This window comes from Oryx dammah, unplaced genomic scaffold, assembly GCF_014754425.2.
Source record: "Oryx dammah isolate SB20612 unplaced genomic scaffold, SCBI_Odam_1.1 HiC_scaffold_27, whole genome shotgun sequence".
In the NCBI taxonomy this organism is placed as follows: domain Eukaryota; kingdom Metazoa; phylum Chordata; class Mammalia; order Artiodactyla; family Bovidae; genus Oryx; species Oryx dammah.
This window is the reverse complement of record NW_024070211.1, coordinates 2,827,924-2,852,414: the sequence shown is the minus strand read 5'-3', so window position 1 is coordinate 2,852,414 and position 24,491 is coordinate 2,827,924. Positions and strand designations below refer to the sequence as shown.

Below are 24,491 nucleotides of genomic sequence, written 5' to 3'. Positions count from 1 at the left end.
CAGAAAACGAAGATCATGGCATCCGGTCCCATCACTCCATGGGAAATAGATGGAGAAACAGTGAAAACAGTGTCAGACTTTATTGTTTTGGGCTCCAAAATCACTGCAGATGGTGATTGCAGCCATGAAATTAAAAGACTCTTGCTCCTTGGAAGAAAAGTTATGACCAACCTAGATAGCATATTCAAAAGCAGAGACATTACTTTGCTGACTAAGGTCCGTCTAGTCAAGGCTATGGTTTTTCCTGTGGTCATGTATGAATGTGAGAGTTGGACCGTGAAGAAGGCTGAGCGCCGAAGAATTGATGCGTTTGAACTGTGTGTTGGAGAAGACTCTTGAGAGTCCCTTGGACTGCGAGGAGATCCAACCAGTCCATTCTGAAGGAGATCAGCCCTGGGTGTTCTTTGGAAGGAATGATGCTAAAGCTGAAACTTCAGTACTTTAGCCACCTCATGTGAAGAATTGACTCATTGGAAAAGACCCTGATGCTGGGAGGGATTGGGGGCAGGAGAAGGGGAGGACAGAGGATGAGATGGCTGGATGGCATCACTGACTTGATGGACATGAATCTGAGTGAACTCCGGGAGTTGGTGATGGACAGGGAGGCCTGGTGTGCTGCGATTCATGGGGTCACAGAGAGTCGGACACGACTGAGCGACTGAACTGAACTGAACTGGGACCCCTGAAAGGCAGCCAGGGACCGGATCACGCGCCTCCTTCTCGGTGAGAGTGTCCAGCAGATTCAAACTTGTTGACTCCCCCACCGCTTTATACATTCTTCCCAAACCAGAGACCAGGGGAGATCTGCCCAATGCTCCGCAGGCTTTGCAAATCTTTTCCTAATTAAAGGGCCTCCCAGCTGTGTGCATAGCTCTTCTGCTTCAAATCTCTGCCCTTTGGTGTTTGTGTTTAAAATTCCATCTTTCCAAAATGTTTGCCCCACTCAGCAAGTCTCCTTGAAAGCCCCGCTTTTGTTTGGGGGGGTTTTTTTCTTTTGGCGTTTATTCTGCCTCCGTAGAGGAAGTTTAAGTCTCTCTGGAATTGCGTGTGCAGATGCTCTGGGCTCGCTTCGTTGTGGTCCTTACGTCTGAGTGTCAGCACGGCGCTGGCAGCAGCCGCCGCTGCTGGCACCCACGCTCCAGTAACCTCTAGGTGAGGGACTGCAGGGTCGTGCTGGCCTCACTCTGGGTAAAATCAACGCGAGAGCCGTGTCCTCAGCGCTTCTGTTCAGCGCGAGCGCCACGCAGGTTCAGGGACAGACTTCGGAAGGGTCTGGCCTCGGTAGGGGCTGGGGTGTCGGCAGGAGGCTGCGCTCCACCTGCCCCGCCTCATTCTCATTAGCTGGCCCCGGAGGCCTGAGTCATCACGAACGCCCGAAGACCCCTGCCATGGCCTTGCCCTGATAGTTTCTAGTCGGAGTCTGTCTGGCTCTCAGAGCATCTCAGGAGCTGTGTGGCAGGCACCCTGTTGCTGGGGGCCCTAACAGAGCAGGGCTTTGTGGTGTGCTCAGAGCACTTCGTGAAGAGGGACGAGGAGTCTGGGTCAGACCCCGCCCTCTGATAGACGGTGCAGGTGAGTTGGAGGGAGGTGCCAGGCCAGCAGAAGCAGAGAGCGTCTCCGTTCTGCGGCCGTCAGGAGGCCCGGTGCTGGCCGCGGGCACTGGTCCTGGAGCAGGAGAGCCTGGGTTGCCCCCTTAGGGCGCGTCTGGCTGGGGAGGCTGATTCACACCCTTGGTGTCCCCGCCTTTGAAGCTGGCTGGGGACTGGGTCCTGCGGGACCTCAGATGAGTGAGGGGGCTGTCTTTCACGTCCTGGATGCCGGCCTGACGGTGGGGAGCAGCAAGGCCGGGCATCCGGTTAGGGAGTAACTGGAGTGGGAGCCCTGGCGAAACCGCTCCTTGGAGAGGGAAGGGGGACAATTTGGGTTTTACAAATAGAGAGCTTTCCTAGAACTTTTAAGTGTGGGCCGGAGTTCAGAGGAGAAGTGCACCCTGCAGGCTTTTTCTTTTTTCCCCTGTGGTGGGCCATTCCCACGTGGGCACCTCGGAGATGGGCCCGGAGCTTAGTTTTGGTACTTTGGGGTCTCACCCAGGACCTTCTTCAGTAGACATTTTGTTTTGAGGAAGAATGTCAAACTTTTTTTTTTTTAATAACGTCACAACTTTTTTTCTTATAAAGTGAAAGTGACGTCGCTCAGCCGTGTCCGACTCTTTGTGATCCCGTGGATTGTAGCCCACCAGGCTCCTCAGTCCATGGGATTTTCCAGGCAAGAGTGCTGGAGCGGGGTACCATTGCCTTCTGATCGTCCCAACCCAGGGACTGAACCCCGGTCTCCCACGTTGTAGGCAGGCGCTTTACCGTCTGAGCCACCATATCCTGAATGGTCATAGAGATAGTAAGTGAGTAAACTTAAGTCTTGTCCTGTGAAATTTTGTAGGATCTTAACACTGAAGTGACGCTTACTCGTCATCTAGTCGAGTGTTTTTTTCCTTTTAAAAGCAAGTGGAGCCCTCCTTTCAAACTGTCTTTTGCCAAACTGGAACAAAACAGACGGAGGTGGGCCCAGACTTCCTCTCTTCCTCTTAACCACCCAGAGCCCCCACGTCTCCACCGGCACCCCCCCCCCGCCCCCGACTGCCTCTTCTCTGCCTTGGAGAAGCACAGCCCCACCTTGTTCAGTTTGGGTCCATTTTCGAGATGAGGAGACTGAGGACCAGGGCAGCTGCGGCTCATCTGGTGATCCAGCCCTGCTTCTCTGAGACCCGCCCCAGCCTTCAGGCGGTGGTGCATCCCCGCCCCGTGTTGCGTTGATCTGTTGTGATGTAGGAGAGCGCAAGGTTGTAAGGAGCTGGGAAGATGCTTGAGTGAGAAGGGTGACCTGCTCCGGATGCCTCGTGCTTACGGGTCACTTTTTACACTGGAACTTAGGTCACGTAGCATCCCCTTAGCTGCTAGAAACCCCAAGTGGTGTTTTTGTATTTTCACTGAACTTATAATAGTTCCCTGGGTATTCCTGTGCTGTCTGCCTGGAATGTTCTCTCCATTGACTCTTTAAAAAAAGAGAGAGAGATAATTGTGATTATGTAGATATAACCCATGTACTATCACACCCCCCCCTTAAAGTGTGCAGAGGTCTTTCCGCATCTTCACAGAGTTGTGTGACCCTCTGTGTTCGACACTCCACGCCTCACTTCTCTGACCAGGTGGCCAATCCCACCGGCTTCTCCGTGACCCACTCCCCACCTGCGGGCTTCAGTTTTTATGGCCGAGCGGAGGCATCAGCCCCTTGAGACCTGTTCCCTAGCCTCGCCCGCGCCTCCGCCACCCCACAGGCGCTCCGGGCGGTGCACCTCATGGCTGTAGCATCCAGTCCTCCCCTTCCAGGGCCCAGAGCACCTCCCCTGTTCCCCGCTCTCTCTCCTCTGAGACTTTCAGCCTGGGGACGCTGATTTCACGTCTCACACACTTAGGCAGACTGTATTTGGCGGATTTGAGTTTTACTTCCTAATGAGCCAAAGTGGAGACACAGAGGCGCTCCTGATGCGGGCAGACACGGCCAGCACAGGGCACACATCTGGTGCTCCTGCGTGGAGCTGTTTCCCCAGTAGGAAGAGTTACACGTGCACTTGGTGTGCGGTCATTTTCTCTGAGTGACTCAGTGAGATGAAAACAAAACCTCGCTGAGACATCCATCCAGTGGAAGGAATCCGGTGTGAAACGTTGTGGTCAGCCAGCCCAGATGATTTTTGTGCTAAGGGAGAGGAAGGGAAAAAAAAAAAAAAAAGAGCCACCAGCTTTTCCGGGTCTGTCTCCTATAATGTGGCACACCAGCGCTAGCCCTCCCTGCCTCTCAGAAACACGCGCACACACACGGACACATGGCATCAGAAGCGTCGCCGGATCCTGACGGGCTGGTGCACTGTCCGGGTGGTTCAGAAGGTGGTGGTCACGAGAGTTTGGAACGTGTGGTGGGCAGAGCCAGGACTGTGGCATGCGACTCGGTGGCTGCGTGGCTCTGAGGGTCATGAGCTCCCTGGCCACCCTGCAGGGCTCTGAGGGGCCTGGGGTGGGAGTGGGTGGGTTTCCTTCAGTTCTGACTGCCGCCTCCAAACTGTGCGAGCTCAGCCTCTCTGTGCCTCTGTGTACTCCTCTGTAAGTAGTAAGAAATTTGGCATAAACTGGTTCGTACAGGGTTGCCATGATTTTAAAATGAGGATATGTATTCCATGCTTAGAAGAGTGTTTCGTGCATAGCAGACACTTAAAAAGAAAAGTTTGCAGTCCTTAGGATCTTCGCTTTAATACTGATGATGTTGAAATAGTAAACTAAAACAGAGGGATCCTCTGTCCTGCCCATGAAATCGCTTTGTCTTTGCAAAAATGAGTTTTCATGTATTTTTACCTGGTATTTTCCCCAGAAAGGTGGGAGGTGATTTGTAAGAATGCAGCCATTGCCTTAATAATGCTTTTTCACCCTCAGCCTGAGAAAGCAGGGCCGTGGGCCGCCTGGGAGGAGGTTTCCGCTCTGTCTCAGGAGCCTCCCTCGCTAAGGGAGGCTGTGGGCGCAGCTCCTGGGGGCACCTGCATGGAGTAGGGGGGCAGAGCGATTGGCAGCCCCCAGGGACGGGGTGCGGAAGCTTGAGTCTGCGCCGGACTCGGGAGGTCACGGTGGCGCGGTGCCTCCCTGGCCATGGCCTCCGTGTCCATCTTGCCCACCCAGCCAGCCCCTGGTCCAGCTCGGGACATTTGGGGAGCTTCAGAAGGTCAGAACTTGGGGACTTCCCTGGTGGTCCAGCGGCCAAGACTCCGAGCTCGCTGTGCAGGGCGCTGGGGTTTGATCCCTGGTCAGAAAACTGGATGCCACATGCCGCCACGAAGATCCCACGTGTTGCAACAACAGAAAAGGTCCTGCAAGCCGCAGCAAAGACGGAAGATCCTGCAGGCCACGGCCAAGACCCAGCATGGCCAGAAGGAGATAAAAGAGGGATCAGAGCTTCCCCCAAGTGGTCCTGGTTTTCCACAGTTCAGAACAGCCCCACTGACTGGATGTTTAGGAAGCCCTACCAGTATCCCACTTGGCCCGGGGCTGTGCAGACCTCCCTGCCCTGAGGAAAGAGCCCCCCACCCTGAATCTTGGGCCCCAGGCTGGGTCTGGTCCAGGGTGTCGGGCACGGCCCGCAGACTGTGGATGATGGGATCGCCGTGGCTGAGGAAGCCTTGGGCGTGTGTGGAAGGGGACCTTGCAGGCGAAGTGGGGCTCTCCAGGTGGCACTGGGGGGACAGGTGATCCAGGCTGGGGGACAGCGATGGGGGGGGGGCTCGTGGGCACGGCTGCAGCAGGAGGCTGGGCCTGGGCTGGAGGGTGGCACCTCTGCCCGCTGCCCCCTGAGGCCGAGGCAGTGGCCGCCCTGTGTGCCACAGCCCCTGACCGCGGCTCGGTGGCTGCGTGCAGCCCTCTGGATGCAGTCTGGGTAACGTGGGATGCAGTGAGTCTCTGCCTCTGACTTCTCCAAGGTGCTTGTGTAACGCGCCCAATCCCTGGGGTCCAGCTCTTCCTTAGAGAGGCAGGCAGCTTCGGAAAACCCTGGCCCCTCTGTGCGCACAGGTGATGAGGTCACTGCTGGCCAGGGAACGGTGAATTTAATTAGGCACCGAGCACCTGGTCCGCCCCCTTCGGGAAGCGTAGGGTTACACGTGGAAGACAGGAACCTTGTGTGCCCTGGGTGACCCACGTGTCCTGATTTTAATTTCTCCTTTCAGCCTGTCTTCTCTTTGTTCCGACTCTCCCTTAGAAAAACCCTTCTGGCCTCTCACTCCAGGCTGTAAGCTTCCAGGAGGCTGAGCCCTGGGGGATGAGTGGCTGAAACCTAGCCCAGGAAGTCTGCGTTTGTTTATTATTTGGGGAGTTTTTATTACCCCCATCTGGGGGTGGTTTGAGGCACCTGCCTAAGAGAAGCAGCATGGGCTTATTGTTTCCTGAGAAAGCTTTTTGTTGTTAATGGCATGTGAAAAATGGATCTCTGAGCAGAATAAAATGTGTTGATCGGAACCGATTCCCGAACGTTGGCAGCTGCACGTGTGTTAGACCCTCGGCTCCAGAACCCGGCGGGCGGTACGTGCTGGTGTGGAGCTTGAGCCGGGGCCCAGATCCAAGAGGCACAGCTCGCGCACGTTATAATGTTGCTGAAATCGGGAAGTTGCTTCTTAATGCTCATCATGTGCAGTTCACGTTTTCCTTCAAAGTGGTGGTGGTGGCTAATCAGTAAGTCGTGTCCGACTCTTGTGACCCCATGGACTGTGGCCCACCAGACTCCTCTGTCCGTGGGATTCCCAGGCAGAGGCCCTGGGGTCGGTTGCCATGTCTCCCTCCGGAGGACCTTCCCGACGCAGAGACTGAGCCTGCGTCTCCCACGCTGCAGGCCCGTCCTTTCGCTCTGAGCCTCCTGGGAAGCCCTCCGTGCAAGTGCACTCTCAGAGTGTTCAGTCTTCAGAGGAAGAGCAGCCTGAGCTTGCACTGAAGGGGCACTGCCCTTCGAGGCCTTCGATAGTCTCGTTGGGAGACGGTCAGGACAGGCTGCTGATGGCAGCCTTGGGGTCGGGCCATGCTGGGTGGTGCGGGGGTCCCGGCCCACGGTGCAGCGGGGGTGGAGGGGGCCAGGCAGGGGCCATGCAGACCCCAGGCCTTGCCCAGCTCTCCTCCCTCCGGAGCCTGCTGGAGGGGCGGTGGGAGCGGCAGCCCCTCTCCATGTCCGCCCGTCGGGGCCTGGGCCCGCCTTCACAGATGGGTCCTCGAGCGCGTGCTTAAACCTGGGAGGTTGGTGGGGGTGGCGCTTTATAAAACAGTGCAAGGCCTGGCGTCACATGGAAAGGGGCCCGCAGTCTCCGCTCCCCCAGCCAAGGCCCCTCCCCATTCCCCAGACTCGCGTCTCCTCCGGGTCCTCGCCGAGGCCCCGTGCTGGCTCCCCTCTCCCGAGGCAGCGCCTCCCCACCCCTTCACTCCTGGTCCTCTCAGTCTGCCTCCTGGGTCACTGGCCCCTGTGGTCCCCCTCCCGTCACGGCCCTCAGCCCTCGGGGAGGCTCCTCCTGCCTTGCCTGTTTCCAGCGGTTGGAGTATGCTTTGCAAGAGCAGGGCCGCACCTGTCCACCTCGTCTGCCTTTGAATCCACGGCACCTCACACGTGCCTGGTACTCAGGATCATAGAGGCAGGCTCTGCAATCCCCAGTTCCGAGGTTCAGGAAGGGTGCACTCTGCCAGGAAGTGGCAGACCAAGGATTTGAACCTGGCTTTGATTTGGGGGTTGGTGTTTTTCAGAATGCCACCCCATAGGTTGGATTTCTGATGAGGGCGTGTGTCACTAGAAACACTCTCATTTTTAAATTTTTATTAGGGAGAATTGGGGGGAAGTTTGAGGCCCTGGAAAAAATAAAAGGAACAGGTTGTAGGCAGAGACCTCTGCTGGCCGCGGGCAGGGAGCTCCGGCATCTTGACCCGCCGGGCTCTGCCCAGCCGTGATTGCAGCCACGTTCCCCATCTGAGCGTGCGACCCAGCGAGCAGGGTCTGTTTTCGATTCTTATCACTCTGGTGGAGGGCTCTCAGCCAGCGGGCAGATCAAAAGACAGAATGTGTTCATTTGGCCCTATTTAAAAAAAAAAAAAGCTGAGGTACGGGGCGCCATGAATTAGGTTATCCATGGAGTTGAACTGGCCTGGCTTTTGTGCTTTTTTTTTTTAAAGGTTCATCTCGAGTTTCTCTTTCTGGTTGAGCAGTTTTTTTCAACATTAATAACTATTGGAGAAGGGGAAGAGACAAAGTAGAACCATATGGTGGCCCGAACACAAGCCTCGCTCGTGGCCGGAAGCTTCTGATTTGTATCTCTTCATGTGATCAGCTGTTGGGCTCGATAGTGGGAAAGTATGCCGTCTGGGGCAACAGCAAGAGGGTATGCAATTCCCGTGGTTTCTTTTTTAAGCCCAGCGGCATCTCGCGTGTCTTTCCTTAGACACTGGCTGGGAGCTGTGTGACTTGGGGTGCGTGACTTCTCCAAGGCCCTTCTTTGGAAGAGGGACCATGAGTCTGAATGCAGGGCTGTTTGGAGGATTCAAGGAGGCGGCACAGGCGGAGTTTACAGTGCCCGGCGGGCCCCACCAGGCGCCGGCGGTTCCATCCTCCTCCTCTCGATTCTTCTCTTGCTTACGGTGTCCCCTGAGGCTGTGGATCGAGGCCTACTGGCCTCTCTCCTGCCTTCCACCTTCTGGGCTTATCACTGCCCACCCCCCCCACCCCCCCGCCCATGTCACCCCGTCTTGCCTGTGGGCACCTGTGAGCCGGGTGGGGGTGGGTACCAGTGGTGGAGGGCTGAACTAGGCCACCCGGAGGAGGGCGGGACGGCTGTCTTGGCCCAGGCAGCCTTGTTTATTATTCCACATCACTTGGAATTAGGCTTAGATCCCCCCAACAGCTTGGATTGGTCTGACACCTTTGTGTTTTCTGGAGATTGCTCGCAAAGGCTGTTAAGCAGATCTGATGGGCAGCCTAGACAGAAACCATCCACCCTCAAGTGGTCGATAGGCCTGCCTCGGGCCACAAGGCCGCAGAGGAAACGCACATCGAAGGTATCTCCCGGCTTTGTCTGGACCTGTCCTTCCTTTTGAATTACTTGCAAGCTCGTGATCCCTGAGACTTAATGTGATTTCTTCCCTGTTGTAAGCATTTGACAAGAGGAGGAGGTGGGGTAGGGTTGGGATGAGTGTAGGGAGAGAGTCATTAACTGATTGACTGGATTTCAGAGATAAACCCTGTGGCCTCAGATCACAGGACTGACACCCACTTCCACGAGCAGCTGGAGCACCTGCCAGTGTGTGCATTGCTGGCTCGGGTCTGGGGACCAGCCTCTGGGAGAGCCAACTCGGGGCTCGGTGAAGAATGCCAAGTGCAGAGGAAGGAGTAACCTGGTGGCCAAGGCCAGTGTTAGGACAGCCATCCCCAGAGCGCTTGGGGTTCAGTTCACATCCACGTCACTGCGGAATCCAAAGAATTTGGCATCTTGATAAAGAAGTTGGGAGTTTGGGCTGATCCCTGCAGGGTGGTAGGATCAGTATCGTAGGATCAGTATAATTAGACATACTTACGATGAAGTGAAGTTGCTCAGTTGCGTCCAACTCTTCGCAACCCCATGAATGTAGCCCACCAGGCTCCTCCGTCCGTGGGATTTTCCAGGCAAGAGTACGGGAGTGGGTTGCCATTCCCTTCTCCAGGAGATCTTCCCCACCCAGGGATCAAACCCGGGTCTCCCGCATTGCAGGCAGATGTTTTTCCATCTGAGCCACCAGGGAAGCCAGGCATTCTTATACTAAAATATTATTCATTATGTATCTGAAACAATAATCTAACTGACCAGTGCATTCCCTTATCCAGAAGCAGGGAGGGTTTTTAAGTGGAGGAACGCCTGCTCAGACTTCTGTGTCCCGGAACAGTGCGTAGGACAGGGTGGTGGTTTCGAGGGCGCAGGCGGAAGTGGAGGGGTGGGGAGAGGGAGGATTAGGACACATCCCACTGTGCGGGGGCCCTGGGGCAGCCGCGCTTAGGCAGGTGTGCAGGCTCACCGTGAAGTCCACACTCCCCCTTCCCCGTGATGACGGAAAGGTTATTCTTACAGAGCGTCTTGTCTTTGATCAGAGAAACAGGACTGGTGGAGTGAAGGTGTGTACAAGGATGTGGCCCAAGTGCAGAGTTTATCCGGGAGGCAGAAATTCTTTGTTCCAGTGGGGGTGGAGGATCGTCGGGGTGAGTCGCCGCCCCGTGCTCCTCACCGTCGGGCGAGGCAGCCGTCACTCACTGAGAGTGTCTGTGCTCCACTGTGGCTTTGTGAGGCGCCGTTCAGATGTGAGTTTTCCTGAGGTGGGCTGGTTCCTGGCCATAGATTCTGAGGAGTCCAGGCGCAGACCTTCCCGGTGGGCCAGATCCGGGCACTCAGGCACGGTCCCCAGGGCTCTGCTGTGCCCAGGAACGCAGGGAGGGGGTCTCCGGGTGCCTGCTGTGCCCCCGGCCCGGCTGCCCCGGCAGAGAGGAGGCGAGCCGCCCACTGCCCTCCACGCCCGAGGCGCTCTTCCCCGAATACAGCAGCTGAGGCCCTCGGGTTGCCCATGGCGGGTGCTGGCAGAGTGGAGATCAGCCCTGGCCAACCGTGTGGACGGAGGAGCCCTGGGACAGAGAGTAGGACAGGCGGCCGCGCGGGCAGCAGGAACGGCTGTTGCTGACGGCCGGTCCCACGGATCAGCCCCCTGCCCTGTTGCTTCAATCTGCTTTGTTCTTCGAAAGACTTGAGTTACAAAGTGGGGTGGCAGGGGGCGCTTCTACACCTTTATGCCGACCTAGAAAGTACCCCGATCTGCTTGGGCAGCAGAAAGGACTGGATCCCACTCTGCAGAAAACTGGCTGCCTCGTTTTTTAGCTTTAACCAGGCCAGAAACATTTAAAGAAGAGGAGGAGAAGGTCATTGGGTCGTGAACCTTTAAAACAAAACCCATCCTCTCATAAAATTTCAGACATTTTAATACCCCCTACCTCCCCCCCAAAAAAGAAGGCATTCTCAAATAAAGGGTGAATGCGTTTACCCATCCGAACAACTTGACGTCGTTTTGATGAGAGTCTGTCTTTTCCCGAATTGTCTGTACTGAAGCCATGAGGCCCCTACCGCAGCGCAGCAGCCGTCTGTGTCTGATACGGCTCCCCTGCTGTTTGCCAGACAAACCACCTCAGGCCCAGCCCTGGCCTGCGTGGCGAGTCAGCAGCAGGCAGGGGCACGAACCCAGGTCTCTCTGTTCTCAGCCTGTACTGTGGCTGCGCTCCTTGGGGTCATGTTGTAACAGACACACCCACACACCCAGGACTTCCACTAAGACTCTCACATACATACACACCCAGGACACACTCACCCAGAACACGCACCCAGGACACGCACCCAGGACACACCCCTAGGACTAGGACTTCCACTAAGACTCCCGCATACACACACACGCACCCAGGACACACACCCAGGACTTCCACTAAGACTCCTGCTGTCTCCGCTGCTCTGGAACCACACCCCCAGCTCGTGTTTGAGGTGCCCTGTTGGAGCCACACTGACACTGTCATTGGCAACCATCAGAGTTTAGTTCTTGACCAGACACTCTGGGTGAAGAGTCTTGCTGCGCATCAAGTTATCAATGTAAAGCTGCTTGGCCCCCGGAGGTCCCCATGTTGTAAGAGGGGCCTCTAGATGGTGCCAGCAGTGGAGAAGCCGCCTGCCAGTGCAGGAGAGGTGGCTTCAATCTCTGGGTCGGGAAGATCCCCTGGAGGAGGGCATGGCATCACGGATAGAGGTGGGCCCAGCAGGCTGTGGTCCATGGGGTCGCAGAGAGTCGGACACGACTGAAACTACTTGGCGCGCGTGTGCGCACGGGCACACACACACACACACACACACATGCTGTAAAACTCCACACACACACACACACACACACACACACGTGCTGTAAAACCACACACACACACGTGCTGTAAAACTACACACACACACACGTGCTGTAAAACTACACACACACACGTGCTGTAAAACTCCACACACACACACACACACACACACACACACACACGTGCTGTAAAACTCCTCCCTTTCTCCCAACCCCTGCCATGTTTCAAGGGCTCGCTGTGTGTCATTCACTGTCTGGCGACCAAGGATTCTGTGGTGAACAGGATCAAAGTCCTTGCCCTGGAAAAACTTATATTCTGGGGAGAGAGTGAAAAATCAGTGTTAAAAAAAAAAAATGGTTTCAGTGTTAGTGTAAGTGCTTGGAAGAAATTACTGAAATACCTTTGTTCCACACACGAGCCTCTTGGATAGGAGTGAAGTCAAGCCTGTTCTACACCAAATCCCATCGCCTTGGGAGCATCCTGTGTTGGAAACTTAGCTGCCCACGGCTGGGCTGGGGGGAGAGGGCTGTGTGGCTCTGGGTAGAGCCGGCTCTCCACGGCGCGTCTCCCTCCAGCGCCTGGGGCGGTACAGTACGTTCAGGTGTGACCTAGGCTGGAGCTGCTACTGCCCAGGCTGGAACTGCTGGCTGAGAACAGCAGGCAGGAACAGTGTGAGGGGTGGGGACATCAGTGCATCGGTTCCTTATGAGCACACTTGCTCTCCACTGGGCGCTGTGCTGAGTCCCGATTGAAGCGTCACCTCCAGCTGGGTTGGTTCTTCTTTTTCCCTCTCTGCAGGTGATAAAGAAGTCTAGTAAGTTGCCCCAGGCCAAGAGGCCAGTGAGGAGTAGAATGAGGAAGTGTGACTTCAGAGCCTGTTCGCTTGGTCTTTACTATAATCCAGGGTAAATCAGGCCAGTAGTGTCAGGGCCCAACAGGTAAGCCAAGGTTCCAGCCCAAGGGAACAGTGATGCCAGGGAGAGGCTGTCACGTGCTAGGCCATTTCACATGGCCACCGACAGGAAAGCAAGGCCACTTCAAATCCCAGCTGCCCTGGGCGGAAGCACTGAAATCCTCCTTGCCTTGATTTGGACTTCTCTAGGTGAAAGACTCTGTGGCCTTCCATAGCTGAGCCGTGGGGGGGTCATTTCCCTGCGGGCGTACCTTGGGCATGCACGCTCCTTCCTCTTGTCGCTAAGTCGTGTCCTGCTCTTTGCAGCCCCATAGACTGCAGCACACCAGCCTCTCCTGTCCTCCACCGTCTCCTGGAGTTTTCTCAGATTCATGGCCGTTGAGTAGTTGATCCTATGAGTAGTTGATCCTATCTAACCATCTCATCCTCTGTCATCCCCTTCTCCTGTCCTCGATCTTTCCCAGCATCGGGGTCTTTTCCAGTGAGTCGGCTCTTTCCACTCGAAAGTGGAAAGTATTGGAGCTTCAGCATCCGTCCTTCCAGTGAATATTTAGGGTGGGAATAACGCATCGCGACTTCACAAGACGGTGGGAGCCTCCAGCAGGCAGCATACCATCCGTAAAGGGCCCGGCGTGGCGCGCGACAATGACTGACGCCTGGTGTCCTCAGCACCAGGACTAACTGAAAACAGCCCCATTTTTGTTTGTGTGTCTTTTTTGGGGAGGGAGTCGGGCACACAGGTGGGTTTTGCATCCAGAAGGAATTCTGAAATAAGCGTGTCGTGTAAGGGAACTAATGGTGCGTGCGTGCGCGCGCGTGTGTGTGCACGTGTGTGTATGTGTGTGCGTGTGTCTCGGGTGCTGCCCAGTGTTTTGCTCACGTGAAACAGCTGTGAGTCATGGGGCACGGTCGCCGCCTCCCGGGGGTGCCAGACAGCGCCTTCCGGGCTGAGCTCGGAAGCACCCCACAGTCAGCAGAGGCGCCTCAAGAAGCCCGTGGAGGCTAGTGGTCTACGAGGTGGCGGCGACCCCTGTCCGCGTCTCTGGTTGCGGCGAGGGTTTTCCGGGCACCCGGGGGCTGCCGTGGGTGTCACCGCCTCTGCCTGGGTGTCTGCCACATGGTCTGACTATTCCATGTGGAAGGGTTGTCGGTGCCGTTGGCGGCCCACTTGTCTGGTAAACGATACGGCGGGGCCTCCATTAACCCAGGCCCATGAAGCGAGTAAGTCAGCACATTGAAAAGATAGCGTGGAAGTGACTCAAGCCTGGAGGAATCCGTTCCTGAGGACGCAGCCCTCCCCGCCTGGAATATTTTGGTGGAAGCTGATGTTTGAGTTGGGAGGAAGAGGCCAGAGGCCTGGTTCCTAGCAGAGCTCTGCGTCCAGTTTAGCAGCGTTTGCCCTGGGATTCCAGGGCCCCCTCCTCAGTGAAGGGTCCCAGGAGGGTCAGCCTGAGCACAGCAGCTGGAGCTCGGCGCGGGGGAAGCTGACGGGAAGCTACCTTTGCCGCAGGTAGGGCTGATGCTACGCGCTGACCTGGTAATGCTTGGCCGGGGGCTTGGAAAGAGCTGGAAACCTCACCCGGTGCGGGAGCCCGTGGAGCGCCCGGCATGGACAGGCTCTTCTTCCCCCGAGTTCTCTGGGTTCCTGTGTGTGTGAAGTGTTTCCCTTCTTCTCAGGACTCCAGCTTGTGCTGCACACAGGTGGAGGAAAGGCCGTGTGGGAGCTCACGCTCCACTGTAATCCAAGAACTGGTTTCTTTACAGCGGGACGCAGTTAGTGTCAGACACATATGGAAAAGAAAGGAACGGGCCCCTGATTCTGGCAGGGTACCAAGGGCCAGATGTTCAACATGCTGACCACGGGCCAGCTGTGGTGCTGCTAGCCAGCCGGGGCACGACATGTGGTCCTGACCCTGGCTCTGCCTTTTCCTCTCTCCCCCCAGGTGCCCAGCCTGTGTGAAGACCTCCTGTCCTCGGTTGACCAGCCACTGAAAATCGCCAGAGACAAGGTGGTGGGGAAGGACTACCTCTTGTGTGACTACAACAGGGATGGGGACTCCTACAGGTGAGCCCGCGTCCCGGCCGCCCACTGCCGCCACTGGCAGCCCAGCCTTCCTCCTTCTGTTCTGCCCACCTTTCCATCCTTCCGTTCACCCAGCCTCGACCAGCCGACGTTTGTGGAGCGCCTCTAGTGCGCGTGGGAGACGCAGCCATGGACAGGAGGCCTCTGCCCTGGGGCTCACAGTCTAACGGGAGAGAGAGGTTGCCAAAAAGCAGCTAGCTACTTCATTAAAACTCTCATTGAATCCTGCAAAGGAGAAGGTCCATGGTGTGCCCGTGACAGGGATCCCAAGTGCGGGAGGGCCTGTGTGCTTAAGGGCATGTGAGTGAAGCTTGTCAGACAGGCATGCACCTCTGCCTTTGTTTCGCCATCACCCTTTCCAGAGCTGTGAGTTACTGAGTCAGTGTTCATCCCTGGCCCTGGTGATCACTAGGCTCGAGCAGGACACACACCGGGGTCTGGTCACTCTGTGACTTGATGGCTGCAGCCATGGCCAGGCTTATTTGAGGGCAGCATAGAGAAGGCCGAGGTTGACTCCAGGAAGACTTTCTGAAGGAGGTGGTGTCTGAGCTAGGTTTTTAAAGGTGCATAGAAGTTCTTAAATATTAAAAAAAGATGAAAGTGAAGGTTGCTTGGTCATGTCTGACCTTTTGTGACCCCATGGACGACTATACAGTCCATGAAATTCTCCAGGCCAAAGGACTGGAGTGGGGAGCCTCTCTCTTCTCCAGGGAATCTTCCCCCGCCAGGGATCAAACCCAGGTCTCTCACGTTGCAGGCAGATTCTGTACCATCTGAGCCCTGGGGAAGCCCAAGAATACTGGAGTGGGGAGCCTGTCCCTTCTCCAGGGGGTCTCCCTGACCCAGGAGTCAAACTGGGGTCTCCTGCATTGCAGGCGGATTCTTCGGCACCTGAGCCATCGGGGAAGCCCGGATACAGATGGAGTGGGGGGAAAGATGAGGAGTCCTTAAGCCTGTCTGGTATTCCTGGGATGGGTGGTGGGAATCAGTGCCTTGGAGGATGGTGGAGGAGCACCGTGTGCCTTAGGTTTATGTGGAGGCCACAGAACCGGAGCTAAGTCTTGATGCCTTGGCCTCGTGCTCTTTGGGGGACGGGTGGGCCCTAAGAAGTGAAAGCAGGAGAAAATCGCTGGCAGGAGCCAGCGCGGCTCTGGGGCAGCACCGCCTGCTGGAGTAGCTGGGACTCTGAGGTCAGTCTCTGGGCTCTCGAGCGTCAGCTGGATGTGACCGGGCTCGCTCTTCTCATAGCCCGCTCAGCCGCGCGTCTGTGTGAGCAGGCACTCGTCTGCCAGGCCCTTCGGCGCTCTTCTGCGTGGCTTGTGTGTCCTGCTGAGGACTCCAGAGGGCAAGCAGACATGGGAACCATGGAGATGGTTGAAGAGCAGACGGAGATAGGGAGAAGACAGGGAGAGGCGGGAGGGGCAGCAGGCCCTGCCGTGACGGGTGGTCAGGGCTGATGTGAGCCCTCAGGGCGAGAAGGCTCCCTCCTGCACAGGTTGGGGGCAGAGCGTCCCGCGTGAAGGCCCTGGGTGGGACGCAGTGAGCCCGGCAGGGAGGGGAGCTGGGGTGGAGGGGGGCCTTGCAGGCCAGGGCAAGGGTGATGCAGGCTCGGTGCAGGCACATGGGGGTTGAGGGAGGTAATGCCCCTGAAGTGCCATGCAGCACAGAAAGTGAAGTGGCGTGAAAGTGTCAGTCGCTCAGTCATGTCCGACCCCATGGGCGGTAGCCACCCGGCTACTCTGTCCTTGGGGATTCTCCAGGCAAGAATTTGGAATGGGTAGCCGTTCTCCAGAACTTGGGGCAGATATTACAAAGAACTAATGCTGCTTAAGGGAGACTGGACAGCTGTCCTGGAATGGTGTCTCTCCTAGCTTCAGATGGAAGTTGGGCAAAGGATGTCCTTCGGCCTGATCCGGACTGGAGCCTAGAGCGGAAACGGGGAGAGGTGGTCAGGTTTGAGGTCGGTTTTAGACGTAGAGCCAGTGGGGTTTGCTGATGGAGGGGCTCGGGGAGGAGCAGCTGGAGAGGTGGTGGGGTCCCTGAGTGTGGAGGTGAGGAAGGCTCTGGGGGCATCTTAAGCTCCAGATGCCCAGCAGATGGAAGTCAGACAGCCTGTGTGTATTCTTGACTCCAGGGAGGTAGGTCTGGGTGGGGATGGACATACAGAGGTGGGCGTCCGGCTCCAAGGTGGTGAGACTGCCTGAGGCAGGTCCGGCTCAGCCTGAGGGGGCTGGCCACGGCCCGGGTCGTGGGCAGAGGGCCGCATCCCGTCTTCAGTGGGACTGAGGCCCCAAGGGCGCCAAGTGGGCTGGCAGGCCAGGGAGCCCGTGATGAAAGGACTCAGCGGAGTGCGTCATCAGACACGGGGTTCAGGGGGGCGCCCTGGAAGAGGGGCCCCAGGGCTGAGGCTTGCTAAGTCAACATCATCGTTACATTTCTTGTTTCCTCCTGAAAATTCGGGCTTGCTGTATGAGACAGCTGTTACCCAGTGGGACAGTGGAAGGCTGGGGTCGTTTCCCACTCCAGGCCAGTTTGCCGGGTTTCCTGGGGACGTGGGACCCACGGCCCCGCCAGGTCACCCTGCCGGCTCCCACCCGCATTCCTGGGGGCTCCCGGGGGGCTGGGGGTCTTTGGCCAAAGAGGAGCCTGGGCACAGGGCTTTCATTTTTTCTCTTCTTGGTATACAACTTCAAGGTCTTCTGATTTTCTCCACACATTTCTGTCCTAACTGTGTTTGATCGTTTGCTTAAATAAGATCCTTATGGTGTGACGGTTTGCCAGGAGCGCTGTTTGAAACCTGTTAGCTGAAACAAAAAGCATTCTCTGAGGGAAATGAAAGGCCTGACTTTTGAAATCTAAGCGTTCCTGTCCATCTGTCTTTTTTCAAATGGCCTCCATTTAAGCTCTTTAATGTGTTCTGAGTGCCCCTTCCACTCAGAATATTCTGGGTAATGTTATGATTTTTTTTCCCCCAGCTACAATTACCCCGGCTCCAGGACTAACGGCTAGAAATGCTGTCGTCTGTGAGCCAGGGGAGATGTGAGTTACAGGCTTCTTGAAAATTCCAGACTCCCAGTCAGCAAGAGAGATGGACTCCTATGTCTCAACTGGGTCGCCTTTAAACAAAAGCCAGCTGGGGCGGGTCTTCCAGCCCCCCGGACAGCGGGGGCCGCTTAACCATGGCCGCGAAGGGCAGACCTCTGAGGGTGCCGGCCAGGCAGGCGAGGAGTGGGGGGTCTCACACTCAGCTTCCTTTCCATCTGCCTTGGCGAGCGGAGGTACGAAACCTCCTGGTTTACGTATAAATACTGGTGGTGACAGCCCTCTTCATCTTTGGGCCTGGTAAGAGGTCTTCATTGATTTTTTTATTTTAATGCTTAGGCGTCCTCAGCAGAAAGAGCAGAGAGTTGCTTCATCTCTGTCGGTTCGGAGGAGCACTTGCCAGAATGGCCGGGGGTCCTTTCCTCCCCGCCCCGTGCTGGCAGACTTCAGCTCGCAAGATCTGTGCTGGGCGCCAGGCCACAAGGGCAGAGCGTGCCGCAGGCTCCTGCCCAGAACACCCTTGCTGCCCGGGGCAAGGTCGGGGGGCCGGGCTGTGACCGCGGCCAGGGGGTGAGGGGACAGGCAGAGAAATGGTCCCTCCTGCTGCGTGTCAGTGTGGAGACGGGCGTGCAGTGATGATTGCACTCTCCTGCTCTGCTGCTGTTCTCGAGCATGTGGTGGAGTGCCAGGCCCCCTTCCACATGGCGGGCAAACGGTGGGAAGCAGGACAGACATGACTCCTGCCCTCCGGAAGCTCAGCTTCTCAAGATGACTGTCTAAACTAGTTTCCAGTTCAGTAAAGTTTCAGGATTCAATTCCGCAGCCACACTAGCTCTCAGGAGCCACCTGAAGCTCCCGGCTACCATCCTGGACATACAGACACAGAACACAGCTGTTGTCGGGGAAGTTGTGCCAGGCAGCGCCGTTCTGAGGGGCGAGCACGGTGAGAATGGCCCTGCCCGGGGAGGGAGAGTGGGGAGAAGCCCAGGGTGGGCCTCTCTCCTGCCCTCCAAGCCAGGCGGGGCCCTGGCGGGTCCCGGCACCCTTGCCAGTGGCCTGGGCACGGCCCAATGTAACCCGCAGGCTGCCTGCTGGCCACAGGGCAGCAGGGGCGTCTCAGGCCGCTGTTGCAAGTTCTCCTGACGCGGGTGAGTGAGGTGTGGGGTGGTGTGGAAAGAAGGGTGCCCAAGCACCTCCTGCTCTGGGGGCAGCTGGTGCAGGGAGACCCTCAGGCACAGCGACTCTGCCCTCACTTACCTGTGTGGACCCGCAGCCTCGAAAGGGGGGGCCTCTGCCCGAGGGCAGTGTGAAGGTTGCCCGGCTGATGTGACGGATCTGCTAAAGTAGGAGCCAGGCATCAGATACCAGGAAGAAAGATGTTTGTACACAGGACTCATTAAGGGGACGGGGATGCCTTTTGCCCCTTACCATCAATCCCAAATCAGTCAGCCCTGAGTCCTTCACGACGTGGAGTGGTGTGGGCAGGCAGGGAAGTGGGAAAGGCGGTGGGGTCTCTGACCGTGGGCGCGTCTCGATCTTTACAGCCCAGGCTGTGAAGGACTTTGTCCGGATTCTGTGTTGCCCTGCCCTCCTCTCTTTTCCCTCCCACCTTTGTAACTCTCTCTCTGCGCCCCCAGCCCTGTGAAGTCCACCTGCGGGAATTAACGAGTGAGTTCCCCTTACAGCCGCCTTCCCAGCACTCTTTCTGGTTAAATGCTTTCCTGATGTGGCAAAATACATTTTTAAAAGCACGGCGAGTCTTTGGGCTGGAAAAAGCGAGGCTGGTTCTCATTACTTTGCAGTGCTCTGTGTGCACACAGCCCGTGGAGGCTGGAGGGCCCTCCTCTGCCACGGGGAGGGCTCCGTCCCTGGGGTGTCCTTACGTGTGATCTGCGGCCTCTTGCTGCCCTAACTGACAGCTCTCATTTTAATCCTTAACTGTCTGAGACGATCTGTGAGGAGAGTCACATTTTCTCCAGAATGGCTGGCAAGTCAGGAAGGACTGAGGGGTCTTTCTTCATCAATACAGTGGTGAGAACAAAGGAAGGTCTTTAAAAGATGAGAAGGAAGTGGCATTTATTGCACACTTAACTATATGCGGGTCTCTGGGCAGTTGGTGTACCTTCCTCCTTTGCTCCTCAAAGCAGACCTGTGGGTAAAGAGTGGCCTGCGTTTACACATGAGGAAAAGGGGGCTCAGAGAAGTCAAGACACCTGCTGGAAACACACAGCTAGTGAGAGCTGGGGCCTGGCGGTCACACCCAGGTCTGACAGTCTGAGCCCTTGCTCTCCGAACCTCAAGAAAGAAGGCCACATCTGTGGCCAGGGCCTGCGGGTCGCGGCCGCTCCTCTGCAATCTCAGAAGCTGGGGCTGATGGGCTCGACGGCCCCGTTTCCCAGGAACGAGTCGTGTGACCTTCTCCCTCTGCCCTGCAGGTCACCGTGGAGTAACAAGTATGACCCTCCCCTGGAAGACGGGGCCATGCCTTCTGCTCGCCTGAGGAAGCTGGAGGTGGAAGCCAACAACGCCTTTGACCAGTACCGAGACCTGTGAGTTAAGGGGCTCCCCTGATACGTAGGTCGGAGAGGAGACATGACCGGCCCCCCGGCGGGCCTGACCAGGGACAGCTCTGAGCGCCCTGCAGGATGCTGGGCGGGAGTGTGGTCCTCCGGCCCGTCCTGAGAGGCGGCTGGCGCGTCCGGGCGCCGCCCTGCATCGTGAGCACCGCCTGCATGCAGGACTTCAGGCCCGATGCCCCGTACCCGTCGTCTCAGATCTTCCCCAGTGTGGGGGCTGTTGTAGTCCCCACGTTTGCCGAGGAAGAGATCAGCTCAGAACAACTCATTGAATTGTGTCGGAGGCCAGAGGCAGAGCGAGGAGTCAAACCCGGGTCCATCTGTCCGCAGAGGCCCCTCTGGGTTTCACGGCACCGCCTGCGTGACGGTTCTCGCCTGGGGCCCAGGGCCCTTCTCCCAGACCAGTCTCCGAGGCCGGGGGGTATGTGGAGGGAGTCTCTGGGGGCCTCGGCCTGCACTGTGCCATTGTAGTTTAGTCACTGAAGCGTGTCTGACTCTTTTACAACCCCATGCCCTTGGGAAAGTGTTTTTGCTGCATCTGCTTAGATTTCTGCCTCCTGCCACACCCCCAGGAAGGGCGGCCACTCGCTCCATCCACCGCACTCGGAAAGGCTCCAGAGAAGACTATCTCCAAAGCACTTTTTTAATAGAATCTCATTTTTAATTACGCTCCATATTGAAAATACAGCAAACCTGTAATATACGCAGTGCTACCTCAGTACGGACCCAGTGAATCAGGGGAGAACTTGACATATATATATATATGTCTGTAAAGGGCCAGATGGTGAACGCTTTAGGCTTTGCAGGCCACATAAGTCCTGTCACTTCTTCTTTATTCTTTCTTTTTTATATATAATTATCCTTCCCTCGTGGCTCAGTTGGTAAAGACTCTGCCTGCAGTGAAGGAGACCTGGGTTCAATTCCTGGTTTGGGAACATCCCCTGGAGGAGGAAATGGCAACCCACTCCAGTATTCTTGCCTGGAGAATCCCGTGAACACAGGGGCCTGGTGGGCTACAGTCCCTAGGGTCGCAAGAGTCGGACACGACTGAGCAGCTAAGCACACATCCCGCAGTCGTTAAAAACGTAAAGCCTCTCTTGAGCCTGGAGGTAGGTGGCATTTGGCCTTCAGTCTAGAGTGTGCCCACCCTGACCCTGCCCTAGGATGCAGGCGGGAGAAAAGCACCGAGAGAAACAGAGCATCCGGCCTGCTGCAGTGTCGTCCGGATGTGGTGGTGTCGTCCTTGGAGAAGGAGCTCAGGCTCCATCTTGCAGACAGCTGGCGTGGTGGTCCAGTTTTTAGCAGATTTGGTATATATAATACACCATACAGAATTATATGTGTCCATCTGACACGTGTCGACAAAAAGATCCACAACACAGAAGCAAAAGCTGGAACCGAGGCCCTTAACATCTGCGCCGCCCCAGATGCGTCGCGGCGCAAGTTGGCTTTGTCTTTACTCTCGGTCACGTGCCAGTGTTTTACACGCAGTGTCTTTAATCCTTTCAAGAACCTCTGGGGCAGTTGATGTTCCCATTTTTACTGATGAGACTGGGGTTCCCAGAGGCTAAATGAACCCCACACACAGGACCTCGAGGTGAAGAGCTAGCATTTGAGTCTATATTTGCCTGATGTTTCCACAGATTCTTGAGTCTCACCATTAAATTTCAGTGATTGAAGAGTCATGACAGCTGTAGTAGACCAGCTCCTTCACAAGAAGTGGTCTTGTTGCTGGCGTTTCTGGTTTATTTGTAGTTGTTCTTACCAACCATGTGGCAAGAATTCTGTCCACCTGCTGAACAGGAATTCCCAAGTGGAGTCAGTTTTGTGGGTCAATGGTAATGTTGATAGTGAAACAGCAGTGCTGATAGCAGTAGTTACCAGCCAGTACCTGGGCGAGCCTGGCGTCCACTGCCTCTCTCGGTCTTACTGAATCTTCACGTTGTCCCGTGCAAGAGGGTTATCCCCGTTTTACAGATGAAATGACAGATTCAGAGAGGTGGAGTCTCTTATCCTGGTATTTCACGTGTTCTTTTCCAGTTTAAAACCGTCCTTATCCAACTCCAGAGTCCAAAACTTAACGCATTGACTTGACCAGCATTGGCGTGTTTGACGCAAGCCAGATGCTCGCTAAGTCCTAGGGCTCTGGCCTTGAGTCCAGACGACCACGTCCTTGCCCGCGTGGAGCGTCCGCTGTGGACACACAGATGATAGAGTGATAGTGGGTCAGTGCCGTGAAGGGTGATGGGACAGAGTGACCGGGGTTTGCGTGGCGGGGTTGGAGCGCCTGTCCGGAAGCTGACCTGGGCTCTGGTGCCCGGGTGGGAAGGGGCAGCCAGGCAGGGTGGCTTATGGGTCCTTCGAGGATCAGAACAAGGCCAGTTCCGATTGCTTGTAGGCATAAGCGTTCGAGTGGTGATTTCCTGGATACGGTGATCAAATGTGCTGTTCTTGTGCTGCCATGGAGTGGGGGTGGGGGCAGGCCTGGGAAGAGGCACGTGTCCTCTCTGACTGCCCCCTCCTGCCTGCTGGCTTGCTGCTTCGCGTGTCTCATGACGCGCGGTCTGTTTATGCGTGCCTTCTGTGAGGCCTTGGCGGGCCTCATACGGTAGAGCATTTCCCCATCCCCTTCACAAGGCTTCCCTGTCGGAACAGTGGTTCTGTAGGGTACGTGGGAGTTGTCTACCAGGCCATGAGGGCCCTGCTCAGGGAGGTCCTCCAGGCGGTTAACCCGCTAGGAATTGGCAGGAGGCTGGGCTCATCCCCCAGGTCTAACTCCGCATCGCCTCCTGAGAAGGTTCCCCCGCCTGGGCAGAGTCCCCCTCGAAGGGGCTTTCCGCCTTGATGACCCGTATCTCTGCGGGCCTGTGCGTGTTGCCTGTGCTCCCCTCTGAAGGGGAACTGACCTGTGGGGAAGTGGGGAGGGGAGACAGGGCAGCTTCCTGCACCCAAGGGGGTAGTCTCACAGGACAAGCCAGCCCTGAGTTTCTGGGACTGTCTGGAGAGGTGGAATCTGGGCCCAGAGCCACCCCTGAGGTCCTGGGAGGGTCTGTGGAGCTGGGGTCCGGGCCCAGAGGATGCTGTTCTGCCCCTGAGGTCCTGGGAGGGTCTGTGGAGCTGGGGTCCAGGCCCAGAGGATGCTGTTCTGCCCCTGAGGTCCTGGGAGGGTCTGTGGAGCTGGGGTCCGGGCCCAGAGGATGCCGTTCTGCCCCTGAGGTCCTGGGAGGGTCTGTGGAGCTGGGGTCCAGACCCAGAGGATGCTGTTCTGCCCCTGAGGTCCTGGGAGGGTCTGTGGAGCTGGGGTCCAGGCCCAGAGGATGCTGCTCTGCCCCTGAGGTCCTGGGAGGGTCTGTGGAGCTGGGGTCCGGGCCCGGAGGATGCTGTTCTGCCCCCAGCTGAATCAGTGTGCTCTTCTAGGCAGGAGGGGACGGTCTGCGGCCTCCAGGCAGCACCCGCAGGCGAGGGCAGGGGGCCTTTCACTCCCTCGTATGTGGGGGTGGCCTGGTCATCCCCCGTCACAGCAGTCCCAGGCCCCCAGAGGGACCGTGGTGGGAGTTGTCGTTGGGTGGCCAGAGTCGTCAGTGCGCTGGGACGCCCTCTCCTGAGGCCCATGTCAGGACCATTTCCCCAGTTGCTGAGCCAACCCATTCTCATTTAATAATTATGAATCCAAGTTCTTTCTTTCCTTCCTTTCCCCTCCTTCCCCCAACCCCCTAGTATCTTGCCCACTTCCTTTGTCAGAGTGCCCTGTGGGTTGTCAGAGGTTGCGTTAGTGACCTTGAACTCTGCCCGCTGTGGTTCTGGGGCAGACGGAGACGAGCCCGGGGCTCGGCGGCCTCGCCCCTGCCTGGTCAGCACAGGCCAGGGGTCACTGCAGCTTCCTGGGGCCAGAGCCTCGCCTTTCACCCTGTGCTTCGTTCCTGCCCCTCCCTGGTCTAGGCCTCTCCCCGCAGCAAGGAAGCCTCCTGCTGCCGCCGTGGGGCTCTCGGTAAACAATCTACCTGCCATTGCAGGGGAGCCAGGAGACGTGGTTTCAGTCTTCAGTCCCCGGGTCGGGAAGATCTCCTGGAGGAGGAAATGGCAACCACTCCAGCATTCTTACTTGGAGAATCCCCTGGACAGAGGAGCCTGGCGGGCTACAGTTCACTGTGTGTTGAGCGTGCACAGACACACACAGTGAAGGAAGCCGCAACGCTCCTCCGTGTAGCCTTCCCCCTAACTTGCTTCAGTTCCGTTCAGGTGCTCAGTCGTGTCTGACTCTTTGCAACCCCATGAACTGCAGCACGCCAGGCCTCCTTGTCCATCACCAACTCTCGGAGTCCACCCAAACTCATGTCCATTGAGTTGGCGATGTTATCCAGCCATCTCATCCTCTGTCGTCCCCTTCTCCTGCCTTCTATCTTTCCCAGCATCAAGGTCTTTTCCA

General features: G+C 56.9%; 1 protein-coding gene across 4 annotated transcripts in view; it reads left to right on the top strand.

The window, feature by feature from the left end:
* Nucleotides 1–24,491, top strand: part of CAPZB (capping actin protein of muscle Z-line subunit beta) — a 136,042-nt gene that overhangs the window by 81,963 nt on the left and 29,588 nt on the right. For all 4 annotated transcript variants that reach the window (XM_040229434.1, XM_040229435.1, XM_040229432.1 and 1 more), the window contains exons 3-4: nt 14,308–14,429; nt 19,925–20,038. In XM_040229434.1, the coding sequence (XP_040085368.1) occupies nt 14,308–14,429; nt 19,925–20,038 (236 nt within the window). The remainder of the gene's footprint in view (nt 1–14,307; nt 14,430–19,924; nt 20,039–24,491) is intronic.